This window comes from Pelodiscus sinensis, chromosome 21 (assembly GCF_049634645.1).
Source record: "Pelodiscus sinensis isolate JC-2024 chromosome 21, ASM4963464v1, whole genome shotgun sequence".
NCBI lineage: Eukaryota > Metazoa > Chordata > Testudines > Trionychidae > Pelodiscus > Pelodiscus sinensis.
In genome coordinates, this window is record NC_134731.1 from 19,891,185 (window position 1) to 19,904,353 (window position 13,169).

The following is a 13,169-nucleotide window of genomic DNA, read 5'->3' on the forward strand; positions in this document are numbered from 1 at the left end:
CCCCTGAATTGCCCCCTCTCCCTATATGGCAGCCTGCGGCAAGTGCAGCCGGGCGGATGGCCGAGTGCTGTGATGTGCCCAGTGTGGGTACTCCGGGCACTCCAAGCCAAGACTGCTTTGCAAGCGGGGCACCCTGAGAACTGTCTGTCCGGGGTGGGGGTCGGGACCCTTTAAGCACAGCCCTCGGCTAGCCCGAGACAGCATCTCCACGCTCTAAGTCCTCCTCTGATGCCCTGCCGGCACTGCTTCCGGCCATCCTTAAGCCCGGTTCAGGGTCCACTTAATGTGGACTTGCTAGTTCAAATTAGCAAAACGCTAATTCGAACTAGTTTTTTAGTCTGGATGCGTTAGTTCGAATTAACTAATTCGAACTAAGTTAGTTCGAATTAGCGCTGTAGTGTAGACATACCCTTAGTCACTGGGTACTGGTCAGCAGTCCTCCTGTTCATCACAGCAGCCTTTAACTAACTGAAGGGTGGTTCCAAAGAGGATGGCGAGAGGCTGTTCTCAGTAATGACGGACGGCAGAACACAGAGCAGTGGTCTCAAGTTGCAATGAGGGAGGTCTAAGTTGCATATTAGGAAAAACTATTTCATTAGGAGGGGTGGGGAAGCACTGGAATGGGTTACCTAGGGAGGGGCTGGAATTTCCATCCCTAGAGGTTTTTAAGTCCCTGCTTGACAAATCCCTGGCTGGGATGATTGAGTTGGGGTTGGTCCTGCTTTGGGCAGAGGACTGGACTCGATGATCCCTGAGGTCTCTTCCAGCCCTAGGATTCTATGGCCTGGCAACATCTGTAGTCTGGAAAGGCCATGCATGGGAAGTAATCTTTACAGAGACAGCTTACAGGAAAATAAATGTTCCATTCCTGTACCTATTTCTATTCAGTAATATGGACAAATAGGTTTTAGCTACCGAAAGGTGATCAGGTGAGTGCTAACAGGGAGTTGAGAGAGGGAGTTCAGCAGGTAAAGGAGAAGCAGATACAGGACTCGAGGGAAGTGGCTGTCTGCAGTATGTGTTGTGTTTGGGACTTTCTTGCTACGGGCTGATCTTGTGTTTGTGACTGAGGTTGGATTTTTTTTTCCCCTCCTCTTCCCTTTCCCCCTCCCCCTGCTCCTGCCCTTAATGGAGTGTGTGCTATGACTGGCAGCTGGAAACTGTTGACTTCTAATTGAAATTCGAATTCTAGAAGTCTCTGCTGATTGGCTGAGCCTTGATAGGGGGAGGGACTTTCAGGCAGTTCAGAGATTTATAAAGCAGTGAGCAAGCGACCAAAGAGCTTGTGAACAGGTGAGTGCTAACAGGGAGTTTAGAGGGAGTTTGGAAGGGGAGAGAGAAGGGGGCGAGGTTTTCTTGCCTTTCTTTTAAATCCTTTTTCCAGGACAGCAGGGATGGATGGTGATAGGTCTGCTCTTGTTATTTGCACAGAATATGCCATGTTTGTCTTCCTCCCAGAAGAACGAACAGATTTCATCTGCACTAAGTGCAAGCTGGTCGCCATTTTGGAAGAAAATAATTAGAGGATTGGAGGCCCAAGTGTCGACCCTACACTTGATCAGAGAGGATGAAAACTTCAATAGAAGGCAGCGTTTAATCCTGAAAGCACAGTAGGCAGAAGAGCCAGAGGACAGTACGGGACCAGGAAGAGAACTGGCAGCATGTAAATTATAGAAGGGGAAAAAGGCCAGCACAGGAATCCCCCAATGCTATAAAGCTAAATCACTTTCAGGCTCTCTCCACAGGCTCTGCGGTGGTGAATGCTTTGGAAGGTACCTCACAAGGAAGAAACCAGAAGGGAACACCATCTACTAGAAGGCATGGGGGTTCCACAACCACCACCCTCCAAAGAAGACAATGGGTGGTGGTGGTTGGGGACTCCCTCCTAAAAGGGACTAAACCATCCATCTGCCATCCAGACCTGGAATCTCGAGAGGTGTGCTGCTTACTGGGAGCTCAAATTCAGGATGTGACAGAGTCTTACAAAACTGATGAAACCTTCGGATCGCTACCCCTTCCTGCTTCTCCATGTGGGAACTAACAATACAGCCAAGAATGACCTTGAGCGGATTACTGAAGAGTATGTAGAACTAGGAAGAAGGATCAAAGAATTTGGCGCAAAAGTGGTGTTCTCGACCATCCTCCCTGTTGAAGGGAAAGGACTGAGCTGGGGTCGTCGAATTGAGGAAGTAAATGTGTGGTTGCACAGGTGATGTCAGAGAGAGGGCTTTGGTTTATTCGACCATAGGACTCTGTTCCACCTAACAGAGAGAGGAAGGAGCATTTTCGCGGGCAGGCTTGCAAACCTAGTGAGGCGGGCTTTAAGCTACGTTCATTGGGGGACAGTGACCAAAACCCTGAAGGGAGTGTGAAAGTCAGATAGCAGGAAGAAATGCAAAGAGGAACGAGCAACAAAGGAGGACCCCTGATTCGAATGGAGAACGTAGGGTGATCAACTGGTTAACTGAGGTGTTTGTACACCAATGCAAAAAGCCTGGGAAACAAACAGGAAGAATTGAAGGCCCTGGCCTAGTCCAAGAAATATGATTTAATTGGGATAACGGAGACTTGGTAGGATGACTCGCATGACTGGAGTGCTGTCATGGAAGTGTATAAACTGTTCAGGAAGAACAGGCAGGGGAGAAAAGGAGGAGTTGCACTATATGTAAGAGAGCACTATGATTGCTCAAAACTGCAGTATATAGAGGGAGAAAAGCCTGTTGAGAGTCTATGGGTTAAGTTTAGAGATGCAAACAACAATAGTGATTTTGTGGTTGGTGTCTACTACAGGCCACCAAATCAGGTGGATGAGATAGAGGAGGCTTTCTTCGGACAACTGAGAGAAGCTTCCAGATCACAGGCCCTGTTCCTGTGGGGGACTTTAATCACCCTGACATTTATTGGAGACCAATACGGCAGTACACAGGCAATCCAGAAAGTTTTTGGAGAACGTTGGGGATAACGTCTTGGTACAAGTGCTGAAGGAACCGACCAGGGGCCGTGCGCAGCTTGACCTTCTGCTCATAAACAGGGAGGAACTAATAGGGGAAGTAAAGGTGGGTGACAACCTCGGAAGAAGTGATCATGAGAGGGTAGATTTCAGAATCCTGACCAAAGGAAGAAAAGAGAGTAGTAAAATACACACCTTGGACTTTAGAAAAGCAGACTTTGACTCCCTCACAGACCTGATGGGCAGAATCCCCTGGGATGCTAACATGAAGGGGACAGGAGTCCAGGAGAGCTGGCAGTATTTTAAAGAAGCCTTATTGAAGACACAGAAAGAAACCATCCTGATGCGTAGCAAGAGAAGCGAACATGGTAAGAGACCGGATTGGCTTACAGGGGAAATCCTTGGTGAACTTAAGCACAAAAAGGGAGCTTGCAAAAAGTGGAAACTTGGACAAATGATTAGGGAGAGCTACACACATATAGCTCAAGAATTCTGGGGGGTTATCAGGAAGGCGAAAGCGCAATTGGAATTGTGACTGGCAAAGGATGTGAAGGATGACAAGAAAGGTTTCTACAGGAATGTTAGCAATCAGAGGGTGATCAGAGAGAGTGTGGGGCCCTACTGGATGAAGGAGTTAAGCTAGTGACAGATGGGGGGAAAGATGAAGTACTCAATGCTTTCTTTACCTCTGACTTCACAGACAAGGTCAGCTCCCAGACTAATGCGCTAAGTTACGCAGGATGGGATGAAGATGGACAGCCCTTGGTGGGTAAAGAACAGGTTAGGATCTATTTAGAAAAGCTAAACGTACACAAATCCATGGGTCCGGACTTAATACATCCAAAGGTACTGAGGGAGTTGGCAAATGTCAGTGCAGAGCCTTTGGCCATTATCTTTGAAAACTCGTGGAGATTGAGAGAGATCCCAGATGATTGGAAAAAGGCAAATGTAGTGCCCATCTTCAAAAAAGGGAAGAAGGACGATCCAGGGAACTATAGGCCGGTCAGTCTTACCTCGGTTCCTGGAAAAATCATGGAAGGGATCCTTAAGGAATCCATTTTGAGGCACTTGGATGAGAGGAAAGTGATTAGGAATAGTCAGCATGGAATCACAAAGGGCAAGTTGTGCCTGACCAGTCTGATTAGCTTCTATGATGAGGTAACTGGCTCGGTGGACATGGGAAAGTCAGTGGATGTTCTATACCTTGACTTTAGCAAGGCTTTTGATACGGTCTCCCACAATATTCTTGCCAGCAAGTTAAGGGAATGTGGATTGGATAAATGGACGGTAAGATGGATAGAAAGCTGGCTAGAAGGCCGGGCCCAGCGGGTAGTGATCAACGGCTCGATGTCAGGATGGCGGTTGGTTTCTAGCGGAGTACCCCAAGGTTTGGTTCTAGGACCGGTTTTGTTCAATATCTTTATTAATGACCTGGATGAGGGGATGGATTGCACCCTCAGCAAGTCTGCAGATGACACTAAGCTGGGGGGAGAGGTAGATACGCTTAAGGGCAGAGATAGGGTCCAGAATGACTTAGACAAATTGGAGGATTGGGCCACAAGAAATCTGATGCGGTTCAACAAGGACAAGTGTAGCGTCCTGCACTTGGGACGGAAGAATCCCAAGCATTGGTACAGGCTGGGGACCAACCAGCTAAGTAGTAGTTCTGCAGAAAGGAACCTGAGGATTACAGTGGATGAAAAGTTGGATGAGTCAACAGTGTGCCCTTGTAGCCAAGGCGGCTAATGGCATATTAGGGTGTATTAGGAGGAGCATTACCAGCAGATCCAGAGATATGATTATTCCCCTTTATTCAGCACTTGAGAGGCCACATCTGGAGTATTGTGTCCAGTTCTGGGCCCCCCACTACAAAAAGGATGTGGATGCATTGGAGAGGGTCCAGCGGAGGGCAACCAAAATGATTAGGGGGCTGGAGCATATGACCTACGAGGAGAGGCTGAGGGAGTTGGGTCTGTTTAGTCTGCAGAAGTGAAGAGTGAGGGGAGATTTGCTAGCAGCCTTCAACTTCCTGAAGGGAAGTTCCAAAGAGGCTGGAGAAAGGATGTTCTCAGTAGTGACGGAGGGCAGAACAAGGAACAATGGTCTCAAGTTATGGTGGGAGAGGTCCAGGTTGGAGATTAGGAAAAACTATTTCACTAGGAGAGTGGTGAAGCACTGGGATGGGTTTACCTAGGGAAGTAATGGAGTCTCCATCCCTAGAGGTGTTTAAGTCTCGGCTTGACAAAGCCCTGGGTGGGTTGATTTAGTTGAGATTGGTCCTGCCTAGGGCAGGGGGCTGGACTTGATGACCTTCTGAGGTCTCTTCCAGCTCTATGTTTCTATGATTCTATGAAAGGCGAGTGGACTGCACCATTCATGACAACAAAAGCCCTTTGAGTCACCAATGCAAAAATTTAATCAAACAGAAGTAGTAACTGTGGCAGCAACGTCACCCTCTTCTAAAGAAATCGGTTATCACAAGCGCAAAGTTAATAATTATTATAGTTATTTGTTACAAGCATCTGTAATTCTCTTTCAGCAGGAACCTGCAGAGATAAGCACACTAAACTATGTAGATTCCAACAGAAGCAAAATCAGGCACATTTAAAATCGCAGTGTTTGGGTTAATCAAACATAATATCACAACCCATCAGTAATTGAGATGTTTTTAAGTGATCAGATGACTAAAGTCTATTTATTTAAAACTGGATACAGTCTTCCAAAGCATTTCTATTTACTGAAGGGCTGTGCCTTTCACATATTAAGCCTGTCTCTAAAGAAGCCAATTGGCTCAGTACCACTGGAGCTAGGGATGTTAGATAATGGGTAACAGAATAGTCAACTAACCTCATGAATTCTTAGCAGTTAGCTGACTATCCTATAATAGCCACTGGGGGCAGGGAGAGAAGCTGCTACAAAGCCTCCACAACAGCCTTGCTGGCCTTCCTTCCCCCCCCCCCCCCCCCGCTGCCTCTGATAGAGGCATTGGCTCCTGCTTCCCCATTTTGCTACCTCTGTATCAGAAGTGGGGGGGGGGGAGGGGAATGGGAGTAGTTGACTAGATTAACTGATGGTTTAGCGATTAATCATCTAGTCAACTACTCACTGACATCCCTAATTTGAGCAAGAACCACAGTTAATTAAAACCATAACTAACGTAGCCAAGTCTTAGGCCACATCTACATTACTACATTGTGTCAACAAAAACTGCCTTTTGCCAATAAAACAATGAGATGTACACATTGTGATGCAACATTTGTTGGGAAAAACAAAAGTTTCAACAACAAAAAACTTTCATGCCTACGGGGCTTTTTTCTTTTCCCTTCCCTTTATTATTGACAAAGAGCCAGTGTAGATACTGCTGTTTGTTTTGTTGACAGAACTGGCCATGAGGGATTAATTTTTTAAATTATAATTTTCTGCTTCAATGTACATAAATTAAAGAGATGGTCATTTCATTGCAGTGTTCTAGTATTATGACCTAGGGATATTAAAATGTGTTTACTTTGGTAAACGTGTAACCACTGAAATTTTCATGTTTTCACACAGGGAGATAGGCAGTTCCGTGGGAGCTGGTGCATGTGAGAAACCAGCTTAAAAAGTTGGCTCCTTGCAAGCACCAGCTCCCACCTACCTGCCCTCCCCACACTGCTGTCTCAGCATGGGGGGAGGGATATGTTGCGTGTGACAGTAAAGGCTGGCCAGTGGGCCCAGGCTTATCAGTTAACCAATTATACTAATGCCTCCCTAATATGAACAGTTCATTCTAAGTCTGCTCTTGGAATTGAATTTATTTAATGCCTTATTAGGCTTCAGTTTAGGGGAGATAAGTTTGACATTTAGGGTACGTTTACACAGCAGGGCTATTTCAGGATAATCGGAAGTATCCCAAAATAGCTATCCCTGAGTCTTTTGAGCATGCTTGCTATTTTGAGATAGCGCACATGCTATTTCAAAACCTCTCTCAGCATCCCTGTAACCCTCGTTCCATGAGAGTTAAGGGAGGTCTCAAAAGATGCTTCAGAGACTCTCCAACTGGCAAAGGGTTCCTTAGTGTGTTATTGCAAAATTTGGCACTGTGTAGATGCACCGAATTTTGAAATATGCTATTTTGAAATTCACTCAAAATTAGATACGCAATTTGTATAGCGCAAATTGCATATCTTATTTCGAGCTTAGGGTGCTGTGTAGATTTACATTTAATATGCAACTAAAACCACTACAATGTCTCAGCTCTGCAGTCTATACGCCTAGTGAAAAATATATTCGTGGCAAGTTCTTCATTTGTTGCCTGATAAGCCTGAAAGCAGAAAACAGTATGTAAGCATCCAAATCCTCTAAGTGTCCTTTTACTAGCTTCAGATGTCTTCCACAGTTTAGTTCTAAGCAAGTAGAATATTTAGTCTGACTATATCTAGTGTGTATAATGGTTCTGTGCAACATACACTCTTGGGAGAAAATGCCTTCTCTTCTTGTTCTGATCCCTATTTTCATTTTGAAACCAGGGATCCGAACAAGAGAAGGCATTTTCTCCCAAGAGTGTCCATTGCACAGAGCCACCTTACTGGGGAAGTTCACATTGAGCACTACTTTATTGGAAATGGGCACAAGAGTTATTAATGCTCAGTCAACAAGATGGATAAAAATGGGCAAACTTCAGAGTCAAAAAATACAATTTTAGTATTACCACGTAAAACTACATTGTTTCACTGGGCACAGAGTGTAAAGAAGTTGTTGAAGTGGTGTATCTTCCAGTAAATGGGAAGTCTATGGATAAAGCAGTGGGTAAGAACTGAAATGTCACCTAGGAGAGACAGACATTTTCAAGAAAGTAAGAGCTATGACTCTTGTAAGAAACATAACCTAGGTGGATGTTCAGAAAGTCTTTTGTGGAAAATCTTGAGAAGCAGAGGGGGAAGACTGTCTTCTCTCTAAATGGATAAATGCAGTGCTGGCGTTGCATTTGACCTGTTAAAGGGGTTTGTGGGATGGGGCTGCCCCCATCGGCTGGGGTCAGGCTATAGTGGCTCCCGCGACAGGTAGGGGCTGTTTCAGCCTGGCTGCTGCACACACCCGCCCCCCCCAGGTGGCAGCCAGCTGCCCCGCACATAGGGGCTGGGCCACTGGTGGAGGCACTGCGTCTGGTTACCAGTTAAGGGTGATGCTTACCGCTTACTGGTAACAGTTAAGGATGGTTTTTCCTGGGCAACTGTTTATTCAACTACCCATCAACATCCCTATTGCCAGCCAGCTGGCATTGGCCCTCTGGTTTGCTGAGGATAAGCATAGCCAAGGTTTGCCCTTGGAGATGATAGGATGAAACCCACCATCGAAGGGACCATGAACTATTGGAAAAGGTTAACAAAAAGTGTTCCATACTCCTGAATCTAGTACCCCCGCCCCCCATGCCTGATCAGGAAGGTCCTACGAAGATGGAGGCAGACCATACCCCAGGGAAGAAATCACCAGTATGCTAGCCAACTCAAGTCACTGGAGTACTGATGCCTGGAGGAATGGTGAAGAATTGTTTGATTGGGGCTTCAAAGCAAAAAGCAGGACAACTAGGGAGATTTAGGATAGCTATTGGGAAAAATCTTTTCTATCTATAAGCATAGTTAAGCTCTGGAAAAGGCTTCCAAGGGAGGTGTCATTGGAGGTTTAAGAACAGGATGGATGATTACTTGTCGTGACTGGCCTACTTTCCTTGGTCCTGCCTTAGTTCTAAGGCCTGGAATTTATGGCCTCTTGAGGTCCTCTGCAGCCCTACATTTCTATGATTCTGTAAGCCCCTTAATGTTGGAAGCGGGGCCCTGCTCAACCAGTGAATCAACTGGGAATCTACTGTTACATTAGGGGATTCCAAAGCCTCTCTCTAGGACTACGTCTACACGACAAATTTTCTCGGCAAAAACTATGCTAATGAGGGACTCATTTGCAGGAGTCACGATCTCATTTGCATATTTTCTGCTGATCCAGTTTTTCACTAGAGTTTTTGCACAAAAACAAGCAGTGTGGACGTTTTCCCGGGAAAGGGGGGTTTTGCGCCAACAAAAACATCCACACTGCTTGTTTTTGCGCCAAAATCCGGATCAGCAGAAAATATGCAAATGAAATCACGACTCCTGCAAATGAGTCCCTCATTAGCATATTTTTTGCAGAGAAAACTCGTAGTGTAGACGTAACCTAAGTGTTTTCCCCACTTCTTGCCAGTCAGATGAAGCTGAACTGAGAGGGAAACATTGCTAATAATCCTGAGAAAAAATAACTCTCAAAGACAGAGAGGGGAGAGCACGAGAGAGAGGCGAGCGCTAAGGAACCCTTTGCCAGTTGGAGAGTCTCTGAAGCATCTTTATTGAATTTCATCAAACAGCAAGCTAACAGGCAAGAGGAGAAAAACATTATCTCCTGCTTTTAAGACTTAGGAAACAAAAGAAAACAAGATACCAGGCAACTCCAATCTTGACAGAGCAACAAATTCCCATGGTACAGAAATATATGAAGTGTTTAAAAATAATCACTTTAATTTGAGTTTAAAGAGGTACTAGAAATATCCATGAATATTTGTATCTAAGCAACCTTTAGGGACAGCAAGGCTATTTCACTTTCCTGCTTTTGAAAAGCTCAGGAAGGACTTTTCCATATCCCATAATGCACCTAACTAAATGATACTTAAGAGAAGGGGGAGAGAGTTTTACCTTCTCTAAAACCTTTCGGAGGGCGAAGTAATGGTCTGATCTGCAATGGTCAGTGTGATACTGATACACTTTCTTCCTATAGTTCTCACCATTGAAACTCTTAACTAGGGATGTGAAAAGTCAGTTAAAAAGGTAACTGTGTAACCACTGAAAATCTTAGTGGTTACACGTACCATGGGCTCTTAAATAAGCCTTATACAACAGAGCCCCCAGTGAAGCCTCCCACATAGCCTGGCCAGCAGGAGCTGCCAGCTCCTCTCCTAAGGACGACGCTTCCCTGTGGCAGAGAAGCTGCCTCTCCAGGAGTGGGGCCGGCAGAGCCAGCGTATTAACCTGTAACAAAAGGACGGGACCAGGCCCACCACAGACAGGAGCTGCTCCAGGCGGGCAGGATGTTGCTCAATCCCTATAGTTAACCACAATCGGTAGGCATTACCTGGTTAAGGTCGTGCTTGCTGGTTAACCTGTCACAGCCCTACTCTTAACTATTCCTAGCATGCCAGCATGTCGGAAGTAGCAATGAAGGGGATCATTTTCAAAGGAATAACTGGCTGTTAGGCCTCCAAAGCCTATTGATTTTCAGTGTGACTTGGGTGCCTATCTGCTCATGGTGCCTTTGAAAACCTCCTCCAAAAGCTCTTTACATAAAGTTGCATTTAGGAAAGACTAAATTACTATTTTATAGTCCACATTAAAACAAAAAATGGCTTTCACATCTTCTAGAATGGAAGATGCACGTTTAGTCAACTAGATTTCACATTTTAAAATACCTTACCCTTCGTGTGTTTTCAAGAACCTTTTGATCTGGTTTTCCGTAATTTGGTGGATTGGCATATGGATCATAGCCAAGTTTTGCTAACATTGGTGCAATCACTGGCATGTCTTGTAGAACATCAGAAGGTATTTTCCCAACCCATTTGGACAAAGCTTCCACATTCACTGGTTTGATTACTTGATCTGTAGATCGTTCAACTCTGCAGATAGAAAAAGGAAGTATTTACTATTTTTCATTGTTACTTTGTAACTAGCATTGAGCTCTTCAGGCTTTTTTTTATAATTGCATACTTCATAAAGCTGCTAGAGATAGTGATACTGGCCGTTTAGAATGGAAATCCATCAACCATATGAAGAAACTTGCACAGATACAGACAGACATCATCTTTCTATCCAAGTGCAAGAAAATGGACATCGTACCCAAAGGACTGAACCAATTATCACCTCTAATATCATTAGCTCACAGACATTTACCTCCTCCCCCCCAATTCCCCTTCTGTTCTGAAATTTGATTTGTCCTTTTCATATGTTTTTTTTTTTAATTGTATCTTTTGGTATATATGGTTGTGACTATTTTTTCCACTATTTGATCTGAGGAAGTGGGTCTGGCCCACGAAAGCTCATCATCTAATAAACCATCTTGTTAGTCTTTAAAGTGCTACATTGTCCTGTATTTTGCTTCAGCTACAGATAGGGCATTGCTCCATATATAGATAGGGTCAGCAAGAAAACAATAAAAACAAAAAATCAGGGTGTGGCAAGGTCCTCACTCAGGCCTCTTGCCCTGGGACACCTGGCCTTTTATTGGCAGCTTCCCACCACCTTCTATTTACAGAGTTTTAGATAACAGCAATCTCAGCCAGCCTCGCCTTCTGCCTGGGGCAGGGGCACAGCCCCTTTGCTCCACTGGCTGCCTTATCTAGCCCTCTGGCTAATGAGGCCCACAGCTGCTTCCATTAGCTCTTCAGGCCTGGGCTTGCTCAGCTGTTTGCAATTGGCCTGCTCAGCCAGGCTGTAGAGGCAGAGCTCTGGCTTAGCCAGCAGTCTGTCACAAGGGTTTGTTTTTTAACCCTGGACCATATGTAGGACTATAAGCTCCTGACTTGGGCAGGGGGCTGGATTTGATGACCTCCTGAGATCTCTTCCAGCTCTATGATTCTACACTAGAGACTTATTTTGAAATAACAAGCAGAGCATCCACACTATCAGCTTGTTATTTTCAAACAACAGGCTGGTTATTTCGAAATTTTTACTCAAGCTTATTCCCCCAGGAAAGAAGATTTCAAAATAGTTATTTTGGTAGTTATTGTTTTGAAAAGTTATTTCCAAATAATTTCCTAATGTAGACTAGGGATGTTCAATCGAGGTTATTTTAGTAATCGAATAGTTGATAGAATTTTTATCAACTGCTTGATTACTCGATTGGGAAGGCAGCTCTGCTTAGGTCCAGCTCACGCTGGGACCAAGCCCTGCTGTGGCTCTGCAATTTAAAAGGCAGTAGGAGCCAGGGGGCAGAGCCGCAGCACGGTTTGGTCCCAGTGCGAGCCGGAACGGAGCGGGGCTGCCTGCCCATCAAGTAGCAGCCCCTGTCCGCAGGGGGTCCCAGCTCCTTGCCAGGACCCCTACAAACAGAGGCTGCTGCCTGCGAAGCAGCCCCTGTTCATGGCACCCTGGCCTTTTAAGCCGGCTCCCCCCCACACACAAGCTCGTCCCCCTCCCCTTGTTGCCTCTATATCAGAGGCAGAAGGGGGGGGGGAGCAGAAAGCAAGTGGTCGACTCAACTACTAATCAACTACTGACTAAGTGACTGCTCTCTTACATCCTAGTGTAGACATGCCCTGCAGGATATTTTGGTTTTTTTAACATCTGGGATTAGCCTCTTTTCTTTGGTCACTTCTTTCTCATACAAGAACATGTGGAACTCAGCTTTTTCACTGGGGCTACATCTAGACTGGCATGATTTTCCGCAAATGCTTTTAACGGAAAAGTTTTCCGTTAAAAGCGTTTTCAGAAAAGAGCCTCTAGATTGGCATGGACGCTTTTCCGCAAAAACACTTTTTGCGGAAAAGTGTCTGTGCCAATCTAGACGCACTTTTCTACAAAAAAGCCCCGATCGCCATTTTCGTGATTGAGGCTTTTTTGCGCGAAACAAATCTGAGCTGTCTACACTGGCCCTTTTGCGGAAAAGCTTTGCGCAAAAGGACTTTTGCCCGAACGGGAGCAGCGTAGTATTTCCACAAGAAGCACTGATTTCACACAGCAGGAAGTCAGTGTTCTTGCAGAAATTCAAGTGGCCAGTGTAGACAGCTGGCAAGTTTTTCCGCAAAAGCAAAAGACACAGCCTGGGAGTTTGAAAAACTGACATGCTATGTACTAATAAAATGTTGACTCTCAGGTATTTAATATACTGTCTGCAGTATAGACAATCGTTCTAGACTCTTCCCTGAAGTAAAATACTTTGGAAAGAAAGTTTGGAAAAATCAATCAATTAATTAGAGAAGTACACAGCTCCTTAAGATATTAGTATTCATTTTTCCCCTGTCAAAATAAGTTAAAATAATTTTAAAAAAACACATGGTACAAAAAGTCCCTGGGTGAATATTTTACTCTTGTGCAGTAAGTAATACACATGGTGTGCCATCATATCTCAGTTACTGGGTATGTCTACACTACCCCGCTAGTTCGAACTAGCGGGGTAATGTAGGCATACCGCACTTGCAAACGAAGCCCGGGATTTGAATTTCCCGGGC

General features: G+C 45.1%; 1 protein-coding gene across 7 annotated transcripts in view; it reads right to left on the reverse strand.

Annotated features, from left to right (window-relative positions):
* The window catches only part of TPST1 (tyrosylprotein sulfotransferase 1), a 104,271-nt gene that overhangs the window by 41,692 nt on the left and 49,410 nt on the right, over window positions 1-13,169 (reverse strand). For all 7 annotated transcript variants that reach the window (XR_012897145.1, XR_012897143.1, XR_012897144.1 and 4 more), the window contains exon 3: window positions 10,421-10,619. Coding sequence is in view for 4 of the 7 variants with exons in the window: in XM_075905093.1 (XP_075761208.1) it covers window positions 10,421-10,619 (199 nt within the window). In the remaining 3 variants the exon portion in view is untranslated. The remainder of the gene's footprint in view (window positions 1-10,420; window positions 10,620-13,169) is intronic.